At 48.7% G+C, this 19,715-nt stretch overlaps 1 protein-coding gene across 1 annotated transcript in view; it reads left to right on the top strand.

Moving 5' to 3' along the window:
- The window catches only part of NELFA (negative elongation factor complex member A), a 23,115-nt gene extending 3,400 nt beyond the window's left edge, over positions 1-19,715 (top strand). Inside the window, exons 2-11 of the mRNA XM_058184787.1 lie at positions 4,962-5,133; positions 11,372-11,533; positions 12,007-12,096; positions 13,900-14,030; positions 15,086-15,155; positions 15,871-15,959; positions 16,413-16,524; positions 17,461-17,738; positions 18,552-18,651; positions 19,119-19,715. Coding sequence (XP_058040770.1) covers positions 4,962-5,133; positions 11,372-11,533; positions 12,007-12,096; positions 13,900-14,030; positions 15,086-15,155; positions 15,871-15,959; positions 16,413-16,524; positions 17,461-17,738; positions 18,552-18,651; positions 19,119-19,303 — 1,389 coding nt within the window. The 3' untranslated portion in view covers positions 19,304-19,715. The remainder of the gene's footprint in view (positions 1-4,961; positions 5,134-11,371; positions 11,534-12,006; positions 12,097-13,899; positions 14,031-15,085; positions 15,156-15,870; positions 15,960-16,412; positions 16,525-17,460; positions 17,739-18,551; positions 18,652-19,118) is intronic.

Genomic DNA, 19,715 nt, shown 5'->3' with positions numbered 1-19,715 from the left:
AGCCAGCAGTCCTGAAGAGGAGACCAGGTAACTAGAAAGAAGGGAAATGAAGGCAGAAATAGAACCACAGAGGTTTTATGAAGGAGCTGTGGAGCTGATCGCTTGACTTTGGGGAAAGAGTGTTATGCTTGAATGAGCAGGAGTGTGTGACTTTTCCTGAGGGAAGGTGTTTGCTGAGGTGTGAGTAGCAGGAGGGGTGTACAACGGCAGCTGATTAATTGGTCATCCAGTGCACAAGCCAGCTCAAAGGGCATTCTTTGGAAAGAGGCCAGGCAGCTGGGAGCTTATGGTCAGAAGAAGGAAAGAGAAGAGCCAAGAGGAAGTGGGGTGAAGGCTTAGCAGGGTTAGAGTTCCTGCTAAGGGTAGGAACCCTAAGGTAGACATGTACAGTATTAGGTGCCATATATGTTCCCCCTTGAAGTATGCTTTTTACATACTTTACACTTGAAATCTTGTCTCCCTTGGCTGAAGAATCGGGAAAGACTGCAAGCCAGTTTTCAAGGGTATAGAGGAACGCTCATTTAAGAAAGGGAAGAGAGGTCTCCTAGGAAGGCAGGATATATCGGCTGTTGTAGGACGACCCTAAGAAGGATGAAGGTGTCTCCATAAGAGTAGCAAATGCTTAGAGGAACTTGGCAAGCATCCTAGGAGTTGAAGTTTGGGCCGCTTAAAGTTCCAAGGTTGGGAAATGTTGGTCTAGAAACTAAGGCATTATCACAAATGTCATCAACAGTATGGGTCAATTATGTAGGTGACTCCATTATCATCATCATCATCATCATCATCAAAAAGTGAATAATGACACGGCAACATCTTCAAAGAATAACGTTCACAAGGAAAGAAGAAAACAGCAACACACTACCTTTCCTGGATGTCTTCATCACCAGAAGAAGCAACAGCAAGTTAGAAATGCAAGTCTGTTTAAAAATTCCGAGTAACCAAGTGCTCCGTTGCCAAAGTAACACCCCAGCTTCCCTCACCAGGTGTTGGGTAAGAACATTATTCAGATAAGTCCAAAGGCATTAGAATAGAATAGAATTTTTATTGGCCAAGTGTGATTGGACACACAAGGAATTTGTCTTGGTGCAGCTTCCAACAAAATGGATATGCAACTTTATCCAAACGTGCCATTCAGCCCACTGCTGCATAACCTGTTGCAACAGATTCTGAAAAGGATAACACCACACTTCCCCCCCTATATATATATATATATAAATCAGAAACCAGAAACTACCAACGGATCCTATTAGAACCACACACACAAACCAACTACTAAAAGTTCTCCAAAACATCTTAAGTAAACCAAAAGAGCCACTGGCCCAAGGAGAAACAAAAAGGTCAACATAAGTGCAAAGACTATAACAGCATTATGTAGGACAGGCAGGCAGAAGATTAGCAGAGGGCATCCGTGTACACTAACCAGCGGTCGGAAGATAGGATAAAAATGTCTTAATTGCACAGACAAATTTCACCAAAGTTTCAACTGGGAGACGGTGAGCATTCTAGACCAAATGAAGTCCAAAAACACCAGAGAATTTCTGGAAGCCTGGGACTCAAACAAATCACCATCAACAGGCACATATAAATATAAACTACATTTATATACTCTTCAAAATAGCCAATTAAAAACAAAGTAAGAAACATAAAGACCAGAATACATCCTCTCCAGCGGCCAGCAATCAGATAAACAGGGATTAACAGCAGACAAGCAACCAAGCAAAAAACAATATCCTAATCAAGGAACCAACAAGGAGCAAACCTCACTCCCACCGATACTGGCAGAGCAAGCTACAAGGAGCAAACCCCACACTCTTATCTCCCTGATGATGTTACCCATCTGGGTAGTGAAATGTATTCTAATAGTATTTAATATATATCATTCCCGTTTTATCAGAATATAAACTGAACTCCTTCAGGAGGTCTTCTCACTATAATCCACTCCAAAGCCACATGTGGGGCCTTCCGGATATCTTTGAATAGAAGGTCCAGAATTTCCAACCAGCCTGCTTAAATCTTGCCTGCAGGGCATTCTAATAACCTAATTCCATCTGTGATTAGGTCAGCTCCGGATCTGCCGGTCTTTTGCGAGGCCCTAAAAACTTGGGTTTCTGCCAGGCCATGGAAGCGTGATGCAGCCCCTGGCCTCTTGGCTTTGTGGATGGTCATTTCAGGATGCTCAGCTGCTAGGTGTTTTGTATGAGTTGTGTGACTTGGTTTTTTTATGTCTTCTATGGAAAGCTTCCCAGAGTCATGAACAGTACGGGGTGCGTTGTGTATCGGATAAATAAAATTGTAGACTAATTTTATTTAGTTGGCAGCCAATATTTTGAATTTTAGAACCTTGAAATCCGATTGGGAGAGGCTGCATATTTATTACTATTCAAATTGTGTGAATGGCTTCTTAATATAGTAACTAAAATTCAGGAGTCCCAAAGGTGCTTTTCGAAAAGGCAGCTGGACTTTCTTGGGTTTTTTTCCCCTTTGAAAACAATTCGCTTCTCATCCGAGAAGCTTCTTCAGTTCTCAATGAAGAGGACTGGAGAACCGAAGAAGCATCTTGGATGAGAAGTGAAATGTTTTCAAAGGGGGAAAAAAAACCAAGAAAGCCCAGTTGCCTTTTTGAAAAGCACCTTTGGGACAACATGACCTGGATGGTTGAGAATATCCAGAGACATTTAAAATTCAGAAGCAACATATTTTTTTCTGCAAATTTTGGGAATTGAGAGATAAATAATTGAATAATCTTAACTGCAACTGCAAATTGGAAAATAATTATTCATTACACTACATCTATATAAACCTAACTGATTATGCCATGCTGTACAGTAAATAAGAACACCTTCCTTTTCAAATTATTCATTGTGAAAGACAGTTGGACTGCTATAAGAGCAGAAATTGAAATATTGTATTGTGGGATTGCCGAATATGTAAAATATTTTAGAATTCATTCTCAACTGGACCTTGTTTACATTTTCCTTCGTTGTGTTGTGACATTATTGTCATCTGCATTTGTAGCCAAAGTGTTTCACCTTCGGTTGTTTTAGGAAAAGCAGCTTTTTAATTTGTGCCTTGACAGTTGCTTCATCCTCAATTAAAAAAAAAAGTTTTGATTACCATGGTAGATCACCTGTGGCTTTCTCCAAACAATAACTTCCAAGGGACAAAAGAAGAGGAGGAAGATAGTTAAGACTTAAAACTTGTTTGGAAGGATAGATTAAACAGATGCTGAATATCTAATTATCCATATGAATTGGGAAAAAATCAACACCAGAACAAAATAAAGGAATAAAAATGACGTTTGGCAGGTAGCTAAACCTAATTAGAATAGAATAGAATAGAATAGAATAGAATAGAATAGAATAGAATAGAATAGAATAGAATAGAATAGAATAGAATTTTTATTGGCCAAGTGAGATTGGACACACAAGGAATTTATCTTGGTGCATACGCTCTCGGTGTACAAAAAAGATAAGATACTTTCATCAAGGTACAACACTTACAACACTTAATGATAGTCATAGAGTTCAAATTTAGCACTTAATGATACAACACTTAATGATAGTCATAGGCTACAAATAAGCCATCAGGAAACTATCAGTATAAATCGTAAGGATACAAGCAACAAAGTTACAATCATAAGTGGAAGGAGATGGGTGATGGGAACGATGAGAAGATTACCGTATATACTCGAGTATAAGCCGAGTTTTTCAGCACGTTTTTTGTGCTGAAAAACGTCCTCTCGGCTTATACTCGGGTCTATACGGCTTATACTCGAGTTTTGTTTTTTTTTAAGCCCCTCGGCTTATACTCGAGTATATACGGCTTATACTCGAGTTTTTTTCTTTTTCACATTTTACCGGACGGCGGGGAAGCCCTGCGGTGCAGTGAGAGGGCGGGCGGGAGCCGCCAGCCTTCTCAGCTGAGGAGGAGGTTTCCCCAACCGGTAGGTGCCTCATTTCCCACCCTCGGCTTATACTCGAGTCCCCAGTTTACCCCAGTTTTTGGGGTAAAATTGGGGACCTCGGCTTATACTCGGATCGGCTTATATTCGAGTATATACGGTAATCAAAGTGCAGATTTAGTAAATAGTTTGACAATGTTGAGGGAATAATGATACTATAACAAGCATTTACATAGGAACGGGCCTCTCCTAAGAATTTGGATCACTTTCATCTCCTTGATTTGCCTGAGTTAAGAGTTTGAAGTCCCATTGATGCTTCTCTCTGAGATGAATTTTCTTGGTTACCTGCCAAAACATGCCAGCTATAAAAAGCTAAATTTCATTTTCATGAATTGTTATGATGAAGCTAATGATGGACTGCAGCGTAGTAGTTTCCATGTGTTTCATATCTAATCTGATACTTTTCTGTTGATGGGGAAACTTGCAGATGGCAGTTTCTACCAGCTGCAAAACCTTAAGCAAATGTATGCTCTTCTAGCCTTCTCACATTTGACGGTAGATAGATAAAGAGCATAATTTACTGATAAATCCCCCAGATTCAATTCTTGGGTTCTCAGAAAGGAGTTTCCAACAATGAAAGGCTTGTCTAGTTAGGATTCTGGAGTCCTGCAGCCGGACAATGAGAACTCAAAATAGTTTCATGGATTTTATGCAGCGTTGTATATTCATTACTTAGAAAATAGATTGCAGGTCCGTTATAAAGCTCTTGTTTCAGTATTTCAGTCATACGTTGAAAACTTTGGCGATTCTGTCAGATAGGAGCTTTATTGGGGTGCTGGTGCTTCTTCCCCCCCACCCCTCGGTGCGCATTGCGTGGAGGCTGAGAAGGGAGCGGAGCTGGCGTTGGAATGAAAAGCCCAGCTCTGCTCCTGGGTCTCTGCACGGCCTTGTTCATCATTCATTGAGGGTCTCAGGGCTGAGTCTGTTCTGTAGAGCTACAGAAACAAGTTCCAACTGATTTTGAATGTTCTATTCTTAATTTTTTTTTCTTTCTCATTAGATGAAAGGTGCCCTGACCGAAATTATCCAGCTGGCTACTTTGGATCCAGACCCCTGGGTCTTAATGGTGGCTGATATTTTAAAATCCTTTCCCGATATTGGCTCCCTTAACCTTGATCTGGAAGAGCAGAACCCCAATGTTCAGGATATCTTAGGAGAACTGCGAGAAAAAGGTAACCGTCTCCCTCCTTCCCTTGCCTTGCGCCGGAGCCGTCTTGACCCAAACCATCGCTTTGGCATTTCACGTAAAGAGCTCGTCTGGGAGGGAATTTCTATGTATTATTAACCACATAGTTTATCACTTGCAAATAGCTTCAGAACAGATTGGGCTTGTTCAGCAGAGCCCCCTCGTGCAGTGAGAAAAACCGCCGAAGCAGGCAGCCTCTGATCTCTGGCTGATTCCCTCCGCTGCCTGAATGGCCCCCTGTGGAGGAAGCTGCCTCCCTCCGGTCCTGCGATCAAGGGGGCAGCTTCAGGGGGCCTTCCTGGAAGCTGCTTTCCCAGCCCAGCTCTCCCCGGCAGACCTTTGGTGGATTACTAGAGAGAGTCTCAAGCGGAGGCAAACAGGTTCCCCCACTTCAGCCGTCATCTCTAGCGGCCTCTGGAGCCTGTTTGGGACCAGGAAGTGAGTAAGCAGGAGGCTGGCAGGATGCCCAGGGCACGCGCCGGGAATGTATTGTGCGGAACCGGCACAAGAATTGCTTGAGTGGAAGGAAAAACGTTTCTCTCTCTTGGCAATCCTGTTCAGGATCCAGTGAGACAAAAGGTGTGCAAAGGGGAGCATGTCTATTGTGGCCAGGTGCTTGTACCGTCCAGCGGTAAAGGTTTGCCAGTATCTGTGCAAAGGGAACCGTGAACACTTAGCAGCCTCTCCAGAGGGAAGGTGACGCTTCTCTCCTTTTCTCTTCTCTTCAGCTTGGCAAGCAGGGCTGAGGAATAGGGGCCATTTCTCAAAGTTTCAAATTGCTTCCCTGTATCAGTCTACCTGGGGGAAGGAGGGGGGGGGATATACAAATAGCTGGAGCTTTTCTTGTGTCTGAAAGAACAGCCGCGGGTGACTGTGCCGGGTTTTTGGGTGCAAGGAGGCACAATGGGTGCAAACTAGAACGAATGAAAATACACCGGCTGCTTTAGCTTCGTGTGATTTGTTGCATTTTGTGTGTAGCACTGCATGGCTTATGAAATGTCTAATGAAATTGCACACACGTGATGCTCAGTATTTGTATATAATATACAGCTGGGCTGATTTTAATACGCAGCCAACTTGTAGTGGTTAAGAAAACAGGCAGGGTGCCTTTAGTTCTGCCTGCCGTGTAAAGTCAGCTGAGTGATCTTGGGCCAGTCCCTTTGTCTCAGCCCTGGGAAGGAGGCAATGACAAACACTTCCCCCCCAAAAAAACTTGCCAAGAAAATTGCAGGGATTTGTCCAGGCAGTTCCCAGGTGTCAACAGTAAGTTGAAGATGATGTGAAATACTAATTGGAAGGGTGTCCAAATGCCTGTATCTGATGTAGGAATTGTTTTCTTACCTTGAATTTGTCAATACAGATAAACAATAACTGTGTATTCACCTTTGCAGCAAAGGGTTGCCCTGATCTTTCTATCACATGGTCGTCCTGAGTTACTATCAGCTCAATGTAGCTTCACCTCCGTCTCCTGCCCCCCCACCCCCCCCCCAAAGGCCCAAAGGGGTGGACGCCACTGATGACCTCCTCTGCTTCCTTACGAGCAGCCTTTTTCTCAGGAACCCCCCCCCTTCCAGAATCCTCTGCTGAACCTGTAGGTGTCTGGCTGGCCCATCTGGACAGAGCCGCTGGTCAGGAGTCCATAACAAGCCCAGAGAGGGATGGACTCTTTGCCATTGACTTGGCTCATGCTTGGTCACGTCTACCTTTTTTTTTTTTGGTGTGTGTGTGTCACCATCTCTTCGGGTACCTTCCCAGTTGCTTCATCTCATGTAACTCAATAAGGCGAAAACACTCAGTACAACAAAGAGGATAGAAATACAGGATTAAAACACAGGAAAAGGCACCCAAGAACCACTGAAGGCTCCGAATAAGTCAAACAGAAGAAAACCTGATTTCTTTATTTTTTTTATTTATTTATTTATTATTTAAATTTATATACCGCCCTATCTCCCAAAGGACTCAGGGCGGTTCACAGGCATATAAAACATCAGTGTACAAAATTAAAATAATCTTTAAAAAACTTATTCCAGTGCCCTATCATTAAAAACAGAAATATAAATATTAAAATCAATTTAAAACCCCTATAAAATTTAAAATCTAAGCCAGTCCTGCACAGATGAATAAATGTGTCTTGAGCTCGCGACGGAAGGTTCGAAGGTCCGGAAGTTGACGGAGTCCTGGGGGGAGCTCGTTCCAGAGGGCGGGAGCCCCCACAGAGAAGGCCCTTCCCCTGGGCGTCGCCAGACGACACTGCCTAGCTGACGGCACCCTGAGGAGTCCCTCCCTGTGAGAGCGCACGGGTCGGTGAGAGGTATCTGGTCGCAGTAGGCGGTCCCGTAGATAACCCGGCCCTATGCCATGGAGCGCTTTAAAGGTGGTCACCAAAACCTTGAAGCGCACCCGGGAGGCCACAGGTAGCCAGTGCAGCCTGCGCAGGATGGGTGTTATGCGGGAGCCACGAGGGGCTCCATCTATCACCAGCAGCCGCATTCTGGACTAACTGTAGCCTCCGGATGCCCTTCAAGGAGCCCCATGTAGAGAGCGTTGCAGTAATCCAGACGAGACGTCACGAGGGCGTGAGTGACCGTGCATAGGGCCTCCCGGTCCAGAAAGGGGCGCAACTGGCGCACCAGGCGAACCTGGTAGAACGCTCTCCTGGAGACGGCCGTCAAATGATCTTCTAGAGACAGCCGTTCATCCAGGAGGGCGCCTAAGTTGCGCACCCTCTCCATCGGGGCCAGTGACTCGCCACCGATGGTCAGCCGCGGATTTAGCTGACTGTACCGGGATGCCGGCATCCACAGCCACTCTGTCTTGGAGGGATTGAGCTTGAGCCTGTTTCTCCCCATCCAGACCCGTACGGCCTCCAGACATCGGGACAGCACTTCGATAGCTTCGTTGGGGTGGTCCGGTGTAGAAAAGTACAGCTGGGTGTCATCCGCATACAGCTGGTACTTCACACCGAAACCACTGATGATCTCACCCAGCGGCTTCATGTAGATGTTAAACAGAAGGGGCGAGAGAATCGACCCCTGCGGCACCCCACAAGTGAGGCGCCTCGGGGCCGACCTCTGCCCCCCTGTCAACACCGTCTGCGGCCGGGCGGGGGGATAGGGGGGGGACCACCGATAAACGGTGCCTCCCACTCCCAATCCCCCCAACCGGCGCAGCAGGATACCATGGTCGATGGTATCGAAAGCCGCTGAGAGGTCTAATAGGACCAGGGCAGAGGAACAACCCCTATCCCTGGCCCTCCAGAGATCATCCACCAACGCGACCAAAGCCGTCTCCGTGCTGTAACCGGGTCGGAAACCGGACTGGAACGGGTCTAGATAGACAGTTTCATCCAGGTGCAAGGGAAACTGATATGCCACCATACTCTCTACAACCTTCGCGCGGCGGGTTGGAGACGACGATAATTACCTAAAACAGCGGGTCAGGAAGGCTTCTTGAGGAGGGGCCTCACCACCGCCTCTTTCAAGGCGGCCGGAAAGACACCCTCCACCAAAGAAGCGCTCGTAATCGCCTGGAGCCAGCCTCGTGTCACCTCCTGCGTGGCCAGCACCAACCAGGAGGGCACGGGTCCAATAAACATGTGGTGGCATTCAGCCTCCCCAACAACCTGTCCATGTCCTCGGGGCGACAGGGTCAAACTCATCCCATACAATGTCACCAAGACCACCCTCAGCCGTCTCACCCGTATCACGCAATCTTGGTCCAAACCATCCCGAAGCTGAGCGATTTTATCGTATAGATAACCGTTAAACTCCTCAGCACGTCCTGCAGCGGGTCATCCCGCTCCCTCTGGTGTAGGAGGGAGCGGGTCACCAAACAGGGCGGCTGGGCGGTTATCTGCCGATGCAATGAGGAGGCGTGAAATGCGCCTCGCTTCCCTCATTGCCACTAGGTAAGCCCTAGTATAGGACTTCACTAGTGTCCGATCAGCTTCTGAGCGGCTAGACCTCCAGGAACTCTCTAGGCGTCTTCTCCGGCGCTTCATCCCTCTCAGCTCCTCGGAGAACCAAGGAGCTGGTTGGGACCTGCGCTGGGTCAGAGGCGCAAAGGCACGACCGGTCTAAGGCCCCGCGCGGCCCGTTCCCAGGCCGCAACAAGTTCCTCAGCCGAGCCGTGTGCCAGACCCTCAGGAAATGGCCCAAGCTCCGTCCGGAACCCCTCCGGGTCCATCAGGCGCCTGGGGCCGGAACCAGCGTGTCGGCTCCGTCTCCCTGCGGTGGTGAATGGCGGTCAGAAAGTCCAGGCGAAGAGAGTGATCTGACCATGACAAAGGTTCAATGACTATTTCCTTTAAGTCCAGATCTCTCAACCACTGACCAGAGACAAAAATCAGGTCCAGAGTGCCACCCCAACGTGAGTAGGGCCATCAACTACTTGGGTCAGGTCCAAGGCCGTCATGGAAGCCATGAACTCCCGAGCTACCGTCGATGGCGAGCGGACGATGGCAAGTTAAAGTCCCCACGACTAAAAGTCTGGGGTCTCAACTGCCACCCCAGCAAGCACCTCCAGGAGCTCGGGCAGGGCAGCTGTCACGTAGCAAGGAGCCAGGTACGCGACCAGCAAGCCCATCTGACATCTATGACCCCATCTCACAAGAGGATTCGCACCCGGCAATCTGAGGTACAGTGGTCTCCTCGGCTCTAGACTCTCTCTAATCACAACCGCCACCCCACCACCCCTACCCTGGCCCCTCGGCTGATGAAATGCTCGGAAACCCGGTGGGCACATCTGAACAAGGGCACGCCCCTTCTGGGCCCAACCAGGTCTCCATGCGCCCATAAGGTCCGCGGCACCCCTGAATAAGATCGTGAATTAGGGGCCTTATTGGCCACGGACCGTGCATTGCATAACATCAGCCGAAGGCCAGGGCCCTGAGGATCCTGACCATCCGGGGAACGGGAGAAGTTTGAGGGCTCGGGCGCGATCGCCTGTAGGCATCGGCGCGCACCCCTAACACGATATGAGCCCCACTTCCGCCATATCTGCCCCTCCCCTTACCGTGGAAATAGCACCACCCTCGACCAATGGAACACCGACTCCCCATGACCTCGGACCCACCAACCCCGCCACGAGCATGTGCAGGAACTGGACTCCCCGACGGGTTACCCCAACACCCACCCTTCCTCCCACCCCCAACCCAAGCCCGTCGGTTTCCTCCCCTTAAAATCCCCTTTAAAATTCCCCTTAAAAAATCTATTAAAACAGCCAATTAAAAAACCCCTAAGCCTCCTATTTTTCGCATGCCACCTCTCGGGACTCCAAAGCCCGTCCTCAAGGTGGGCCCTCGATAATCTGGAGGGCCAAACCCGCGAGAGAGGGGCATCTCGCAGGGCAAGAAGGTCAGCCGCGGTAAATGTTCGCATCACTGAGACGGTCCGGGCAAGGCCCATCCTGGGCTGGTCAGGTTGGCAGCAAAAGTCATAACAGATGATAAAATGACCATGACCAGTCTGTCCTGATGGGAAATAGTTCGAGATAATCCATGTGCGGTAGATGACAAAACCGCTGACTCAGCAGTTTATAAAAGATAGGCAGGTTTATAAAAGATAGGCAGGGTTTGTGGCCCTGTGGCTCTCTGGAGGGGAGGGGGGTCAGATGACCGTGGCCCCTGCTGTATGGCCCCTCCCTATGGAGGTGTGAGGGCCCCTCTCTCCTGTAACGGTGACTCCAGTAGCCCCCGCCATACTTTCCACTACCCTTATGTTCAGAGGGAGCCCAGCCTTCTTGTTTCTGGAGTCTTAATTCTAGCCACTTTCCTCCTCCCCCTCCCATCCTGCCCTCACCATTTATACATTCCATTGGCATTCACCACGACACGTGGGGCATTTCTGTAGCAGCTCTAGATCATAGCCTTCTCGTACACGGTGCCCATGCCAGCCAACCGTCACTTGCGCCCACTCAAAGTCTGCCCCTTACCCATCTCCATCTAATGTTTCCTGCCTGCCTTTCAGGGCAACCTCTCCTGCCCTAACCCTCCCTCGGGTCCTTTGGGCATCTCCCACTGTGCATCAAACACTCCCCCTCCCCATTCTTGACAAGGGAGGGTCTTCCTCACTGCTTTGCAGCTCCTTCATTAGGGAGCCAAGAGGGAGGAGGCCCCTCTTTCTGGTTTCCATTCCGGAGGGGTTCTCCCATCGTCCCCACGCCGACTCTTCCTGTTTGACACTTGAGAAAACGGAGCTCCTTACGAATTCTGTATTTTGATCTAGTGAGCGATTGTGAATCCTCAGCCATGTTGCCTTTGGAATGCCAGTACTTAAATAAAAACGCCTTGACCACCTTGGCTGGACCCTTCACGCCTCCCGTCAAGCACTTCCAGTTGAAGCGGAAGCCCAAAAGCGCCACTCTGCGAGCGGAACTCCTGCAGAAGTGTAAGTAGCTGAGCTCCGGTGGCTCTACTCCCAGTAGTACGGAAGCAGGCACAGAGCACGCGACTTAACAACAGTTTGTTTAGGGACTGTTCCAAGTTACAACGGAACTAAAAGAAGCGACTTACGACGGAGGGCGGGTCTCCAATGCAGCAGAGAGATTTGAGCAAGAAATAGGCTTTTTCTTGTCTGACTGGCAAAATGAAACCTGTACAAATGTTTGATTTCTTTTACAAAACTTCTCAAGCAAAGACACTCTCCCTCATTTGCACCTGGCTATCCTCCTTTCTAGGATATGTTCTGTTCTGTTAACTGCAAAAGGAACCCCTAGCCTGAAAAAAAGTTAGTGCCCAAGATTACCTTCTTTTTGGATAGAGTCGGGTTTAATACTGCATTAAAAGCTTTCTTTGAAATTAATGTGTGATTTTTTTTCCTTTTAAAGTTGGATGTTAAATAAATTTATGTAATTTCTTTAGCTGCTGAAACTGCGCAACAGCTCAAGAAGACGGCTGGAGTAGCCTTCCATGCCAAAGGAAGAGGATTGGTGAAGAAGATTGACACCACAAGTAGGTTTTCATTTTTCTCTCATTTTATATGCAACCACTTTGAGCCTTAATAATAATAATCGGCAATAAGCACTTAGACTTCTATACCGCTTCATAGTGCTTCACAGCCCTCTCTAAGCGGTTTACAGAGTCACCGTATTCCTCCCCCCCCCCCCCCCGGCAAGAATCTGGGTCCTCATTTTACCCACCTCAGAAGGACGGAGGGCTGAGTCAACCTTTGACTCAGGTGAGATTTGAACTGCCAAACTGCAGCCAGCAGTCAGCTGAAGTCGCCTGTAGTGCTGCACTCTAACCACTGCGCCACTTCAGCTCTTACAGACAAATTGGCAATACAGAAAATGCCATCCGAGGGTTCCTGAGTGGCCTTAAGGAAGGCGGTAGATTTAATGGCAAGGCTGGTGAACAAAAAGGCTCCCCGGAGGAGTCGGGGCCCTCACTGACTTTGCCAGCTCAAATTCCTGCTTTCGAGTGAACCGATGGCTGGGAGAAAGTCCAGCTTTGTGACTGGAAATGTTCTCCTTGTTGCTGTCGAGGGCGCTCCTACCACCCAAAGGGAGATGGCCGCCTCGGCCTCCATAAGGCGCCTGTGGTTGCCAGCCTCTTCTTTCCCGAGCGGTCCCAGGGATGGGAGGTTTCCAGGTAAGGTTCCCCAAGGAAGGAAACAGCCGCTCAGCACACGGATGGATGGGTGGCCTTGCCTTTCTCCTCTTCGAAAGGGGGCTGATTCTGCAAAAGGGAGACCAGCCTCTTCCACAAGCAACCACGGGGCTCACAAAGGACCTTTTTGGGAGTCTGAATTCCTTTTCACTACGTCAGAACCTGTTGGAAGAAGGAGGAGCCTTTTGCCTGATGACTTGCAGAGTCTCACATGAACATTTTTACACGCGATACTAGAACTGTCCTGGAGGAGGTTTGGAAGTTTCTTGCCTGGTCAGAGTGAAAACTGAGAATCGGGGCAGAAGACTTGAGCACCGGGTGCTTCCGTTGCCCCAGCTTAGACCCAAAGGGCCTCCCTGTGGAAGAGCTGCTCAGTAGCAAGATGATGCTGGGGAAATTATATCTCGGTCTGTCCTCCTTCTGGAACAACAAGTGTCTGCTGTAGCTTCAGGTCCAGAGAAGGAAGACGGAAGGTGAGCAAGCGGCAGTTGAAGAGCTTCTGCTGTACTTTGCCATCTGCGTTTGTCCTTCCGGAAGTTTCTTTTGCCCCCATCTGGATTGCCTAGATAGCAGACTCCAGGAGGCAGTCAGCGTAAGATGGATGGTAGCCGTCATCGTCATGGCTTCTCCTTACAAGAATTGATAACTGGAAGGCTTTCCAATTCTGGGGCCACTGCAAGAGGAAGCGTCTCGTAAGACGGCCATTCCCGGAAGCCCCTTGGAAGAGACGAGAGCTCTCCGTGTCAGGACGTTCCTGGTGGCAGAGTTCTTCAGGTGGGAGGAAGTTTCCTGGAAGCACATGAATTTGGGATCTGCAGCCTCGTCTGTCAGGTTTGGTGTCTTATTCCCAGTCTCATCTGGACAGCCTACAAGGATCGATGGAAGTTCTGTGGCCGTGTGGGGGGAGGGGGTGGGGAGGAATCTGGCTTCAGAGAGCCATGATGCGCATTCTGACCTTCCCATATTGGGCTTTTGCTGTAATGTTTTAGTTGAGTCTTCAAAAGGAGAGCTCACAGAGCAGGTGTGGGGTTTAAAACACAGAGCCAGTAGTACTTTAAAGCTTTTACTATTCTTCACTGGAAATGGCCTCCTCTCTGAGGGGGAGGAATGTGGCCTTCCTTAACTCCTTGTCCTGTCTGTTTGCAGCTCCGCTCAAAGGAATACCAAAGCAAGCTCCCTTCAGGAACCCCACCGCCCCCATCGTCTTCAGCCCCACAGGGAACCGGACCCCCATCCTATCCTCCAAAGTGCCTCTGTGCAAGGAGAGAGGAGTCAAGGTACCCGCACGTTTTTACAAGTGAATTTCTCTTCTCGTTCTCTTTCTCCTCCTTGCTTTCCCTGTGTGTAAACTCTAGTCAGAAACAGGCCAGTAACCTCCCTTGGACCCTGCGTTGCTTCTCCTCACAAACACCTAGCCGTGTTCTTGTTGGTTGCAGCTTTAGAAGCTTCTCCATTCGGTCCTTCCAAGCACAAGGCGTGGCCTTAATCTAATTCAGCCTTTTACTGGAGCTCCCTTGTGCCTCATAATGTGGCAGAGTTGTTTTGTAATCTTTCTGAATGGCCGCCTGTGCAGTTCAGGATTTGCATGCAAACACATTTACATTTAGAAAGGAGAGAGAATTGAAGAAGCACCCCTAAAAGTAAGTAAGGGATGCCTCTATATCTGAAGTGCTTCATACAATAAAAGTAATTCTTTTCACAACGAATTGGACTCCTGTTGTGTTAGCATAGAGGGAACAAATCCCACACGCGGTTTGTCTTTTATTTTTAGGCTTCTACATTCCTGCTTGCTAAAATCAGTTTTCTCATCTGTGTCATTTTGAGACCGATATAATTTATAAAACAGGTTTCCCAGACTTGATGCATTTTGTAAGTTAGACAGTAGTGTGCAGTTTTGATGTCCCTCATCCCCAACACTCCCTGAGAAGAGAGTGCTGGAATTCAGGAGCAAAATACTAAGTTTAAATGCATAAAGTTTAACAGCGGAGGTTTATAAAAACAAGCCCTCAAAACAGAACGTGTGGGCCTTGTCCTGCAGCTTTTGCAGACGGGGAAGAAAAACTTCAGAAGAGAAAGAAGTTATTTAATAGACTGATAAACTGTTAAAAGAGAATGCAGACCCTGACAGTAATTACTTTAGGTTTATCACCACACAAAAACATTCTTGGGGAGCATTAAGGCAGGGGCTGAAAGTCTCCATGGGGAGCATTAAGGCAGGGGCTGAAAGTCTTCCAAGCTTTGTTCCTTTTAGCCAGGTGTGAAAGAGCCGATAAAAGCTGTTTGGTGCTGTGCCACGAAGGAGGGAGTGACGGTTTCCTTCTTGTATTTGTAGTACCTAGACATCAAAGAGCTGAAGGCCGTGGATTCTGGGCGGGAGGCGAAAAGAAGAAGGAAGACTTTAGGTGCGTTGAGCTGCCCCTTCTCCTGGATCGGCTGGGGGGAGGCTGGGATGGGGGGCTGCTTGTGGGGAGCCCCAGAAATGGGGAGCAGCCTCCGCTTCAGATGAGCAGAGAAAGGAAGGATCCCGTCAGGAATGCAGAGCATCAAAGGTTGCAAAATAGAGTGTGATCGAGTACAATACAGGTAGTCCTCGACTTACGGCCACAATTGGGCCCAGAATCCCTGTTGCTAAGTGAGACGTTTGTTAAGTGAGTTTTGCCCCAAGTTACAGCCTTTCTGGCCACAGTTGTTAAGTGAATCACGGCAGTTTAGTTATTCACACGGTCGTTAAACGAATCTGGCTTCCCAATGGCCTTTGCTTGTCCGAAGGTTGCAAAAGGGGATCACGTGACCCGGGGACTCTGCAACCGTCATAAATAGGAGTCCGTTTTCAAGCGTCTGAGGGTAAAGAACGTGGGATCCCACAGGGGATGCTGCAGCGGTCATCCGTGTGGGAAATGGTCATAGGTCCCTTTTTTCAGTGCCATTGTAACAACCATCGCTCAGCGAACTCTTGTAAGTTGAGGACTACCTGTCTGCCTGATGTTCTGAGTCTTGCTTTTGTGGAAACTCTCTGCTTGGGCTGCTTTCCTAGAAGAACCATTGGGTCATTGAGTTGGAGGAATCCGTTTAAAAAACCCGAAACAGCGGAATTGGTTTGCATTTTTCCTTCTGCAGATACAGACGTGGTGGCCAAGCAAGCAAAGGAGGAGACGGTCGTAGAAAATGCTACTCCAGATTATGCTGCTGGGCTTGTGTCAACCCAGGTATGGCTTCAATGGAAAGGTGTTGCATTTTTATGCCTCTCTTTAAGTTACTCCCCAACTAATAGAGCAAGTGTGTAACTTCAAACAGTCTTTGGCTGGCCAGGTTCCCCTCTCAAATGCCAGGACTTCCTTTTGGGAACTGACCCGTTTCAGGTAATATCGTTAGGATGTTTTTCGGCACTTAAGGCCGTTTGACGTATTTGGGCTTTTCTTTTTTTAGCTTTTCACTGTTTTTAAATCTTAACTTTTGCTGGATGGGGTTCTTCCTTGTGTGGTTTTAAATAACATTTAAATTTACTAGTTTGATACGGGCTGGTGTTGTCATTACGACTTTTTGTCTTAGTCTAGTCACTTGAAGAGACGGATGGCCGAATGTAGCGAAAGTGCTGTTTTCCCACTCTGAAATGGGTGTATATGTGTGTGTGTGTGTGTGTGTGTGTGGTCCTTTTGCAGAAACTTGCTTCGCTGAACAACGACCCGGCGCTGGCTTCTACCAGTTACCTGCCTGCAGCGCCCAGTGCGGTGCCGTCCTCCTCTTATGTCCCAGGCTCTGACCCCCAGCCAGGTCAGTGACCCCTCCTTGTGTCTTCGGCATTTGGGTGGGTGGTGTAAGTGGCAGTGCAAACACAGGGTTGTGTGAAGGGATTGTAGAGTTTGGCTTAGAGACCATGTGAAGACCGCTGTCTTTGAAGAACGTTCTGTCCCAAGCCAAAAGGTTCTGATAACAATGAAAATAACATTTGAGGAAGAAACAGAACCTGGAGAAGGTAAAAGGGGCAGAGACTCTGAGTTACCATCTGGAGCCAGGAGCCATGGGGGCAGAGTGCTTAGAGGGTGGGACTGCAGGCTCCTTCTGCTGCCTGCCGGCTGCCTGCAATTTGGCAGTTCGCATCTCACCAGGCTGAAGGTTGACTCAGCCTTCCGTCCTTCTGAGGTGGGTCAAATGAGGACCCAGATTGTTGGGGGGCGGGGGGGGGGGCAAGAGGCTGATTCTGTAAACTGTTTAGAGAGGGCTGTAAAAGCCCTGTGAAGCCGTTTATAAGTCTAAGTACTGTTGCTGTTGCTATATTGCCTGACTTCTCTGGGATTATGTCACTGTTGTGAAAGGATCTTCCTAAGCTCAATTCCTCGTGCGTCTTCTCGGGGTTTGCCGGGAGGCTTCTCTCTCTTGCCCCCTTAGCATATAAGTCTGAATACGTGTTGGTGATTTTCCTGTAGATTTGTTCTTAGTTCCGTGCAGCTTAGAATTCTGTGCTGAAAAAGCCCTGGCCCGGGGTCGCCACAAGAATTCAGATTAAGGAAAAACGATCCACGTGGGACGCTTTTTAAAGGAATTTGTGGTGGCCGTGGACTTTTTGTGCTGCATAAGAAGCGAACGTGTAACGTTGCTGTACGAAGTTCGGTAGAAGGAGGAGGAGGAGAACGGGAGCAGGGAGGTGATACGACAGGTATGCCTTAATGAGCCCTTCTACTCTCACAGCCTGTTTGTCCTGACATCCAGCTGGCTCCATCTGGGACCCCCTGCAAGCTAAGGAAGACGCCGCTTCAGCCGCCGCCACCCCCGCTGCTCTCGCAGTGGCTCAGTTTAAGCAACGGACGCCCATGTACAATAGTCACTTGAACCTGACTGCTAGCACCGCGGCGGCAGCAGCAACGGCAACAGCAGCGGCAACCCCAACCACTGAGTCCCCGGTGTCTCCCCCGGTGACCTCTCCGGCAACGCAGGGACCACCAGCCGCTCCTCAGGACGCCCCTGCCAAGAAGTCTCTCTCTCTCACAGTAAGCATCTCGTGCACCCCGTCCAGCCGCGGTTGGGGATTCGGGGGTGTGAAGTAAGGAACAAGAAGGCACGCCTGGCTGATTGGGTTCCCCGATAGGAAAAGGTCAGGCCAGGTTTCTGTGCTTTGTAGCTATGTTTTTGTGGGGGTGGGGTGGGGGTGGGGTTTCATGGTTTAGGTCTGACCATAACACGCGCGGATGATGAATGCAGCCAGAGTGGCAGGGCTGAATAATTCCTTTTTTTTTTTTCATGCATGACAGCATTATTAAGCCACCCAGAGTTGCTCTGGATAGGGAGATAGGTAGCAAATAAATTTAATAAAGCAAGGGAGCCAATCAATAAATAATTGTGTGTATTGTAGGCCTGTTCATGGGCTTTGTTCTGTTCTTTAAAATCCCCCCTACAAAAGAGCCAGTGGATGGAGGGCATCCCCTCCTATGGACGGATTGGGGGCAGTTACTTCCCATCAGATCGTGGTTGTCCAACCTTTGGGCTCACTTGGGCCATGTAGAGGGAAGAGGAATTGGCTCACTTGGGCCACATATAAAATATATAATGTAGTTAACGCGTGTAAATAACAAACCTCAATTTAAATGTTGATACCTTTTATTTTCTGGTGGGGCTGTGTTACTAGCTGTCCCGGGTGGTCCTCGGATGCGCCTCCATGAGACGAAAAATATTAAAATGTTTCAATTTACAGGAAAGGGGCAGCATCAGGGCTGCGGGGGAGGGGTGGGTGGGAGTTTCAGCCCTGTGGAAATGGGTTTCCTCCTGTTGTTTTCAATGGAATATATTCTTGAAATTCATTGCAGAAGGAGCAACTGTTTGCAGCCCATGAAATATTCCAGATGGCAAACAAAGTGACAAGGCCCGAGAAGGCTCTCATCCTTGGATTCATGGCGGGATCCAGAGGTGGGTACCTGGGTGACCTTCCTCTCCGGAGGATTGCTAAGCCAATACTGGAAGAGGCAAAATCTGGGTCATTTTCGGAGTGCTGGTCTCTGATTTGTTGCCTTGATGCTGGGTTAATCTGAGCCTCTTGAGTCCTGATTGGGTCCTTTTCCAGGCGAGTCTTGTGATTTGCCCGGGGGGTGGGGTGGGGAGGAGGAGGGGTGATTTGTGGTTGATCCTGCTTTTGGGTGGGCTCTTGGACAAGCAACCAGGTTTATATTAAGCCTCAGACTTTCCTGGTTTGTGGATCTCAGTGGGAGGCAGACTTAAGGGCTTGATGTTTGAACAGGAGCCAGCTGAAGAGCAGCGGGGCACCTATCAGGGAAGGAGTGAGTTTCTTTCTTAGTTTTTGTCCTAAGTGGTATTTCTGGTGTCACTCAATTCCTCGAAGGGACCTGATTTTGGAACCTCTGATTTCTCCTCTCCAGAAAACCCGTGTCAGGAGCACGGCGACGTCATCCAGATCAAACTAAGCGAGCACACGGAGGTCTTGCCCAATGCCGATGGGAGCGGAAGCACCACCATGCTGGTAGACACCATCTTTGAGATGAACTATGCCACCGGCGAGTGGAGCCGTCTGACGAAGTACAAGCCCATGACAAACGTTTCTTAAATAATTCCGTGGCGGGGAGATGTAGACCAAATAGATCCTAGAATAAAGCCAGCTTGTACGTTGTGTGTCAACTAAAGCAGAACGACATTCCCGGGTAGGACTTCTCGTAACCAGCCCGTGTCCCAGCTGCGGTTGGCCAAAGTAGGAAGACGGGAGGCAATGGCAACGCAGCAGCAGCTCTTTGTGGAAGGATGCGGTGGCTCAGGGGCAGAGAAAGGACGGAAAAGGAGGCCTGGTTGACTTTCTCAGTTCCTCCCTTTTGTAGCTGATGGCAGGTAGCCTCTGTCATTTGGGGCGGCCCTCCTTGGGGTGGTGTTTCTGAGGCACCGTGGAAAGCCCCAGCATGGCTCCTCTTCCTTCTGCTTCTCAAGGTGGCACAAATAATGAACCTTCATTTCCTTGAAAACAGCCA

Source organism: Ahaetulla prasina, chromosome 5 (assembly GCF_028640845.1).
Source record: "Ahaetulla prasina isolate Xishuangbanna chromosome 5, ASM2864084v1, whole genome shotgun sequence".
Classification (NCBI taxonomy): Eukaryota; Metazoa; Chordata; class Lepidosauria; order Squamata; family Colubridae; genus Ahaetulla; species Ahaetulla prasina.
The sequence above is the reverse complement of the archived record's forward strand: the minus strand, read 5'-3'. Positions and strand labels throughout refer to the sequence as shown.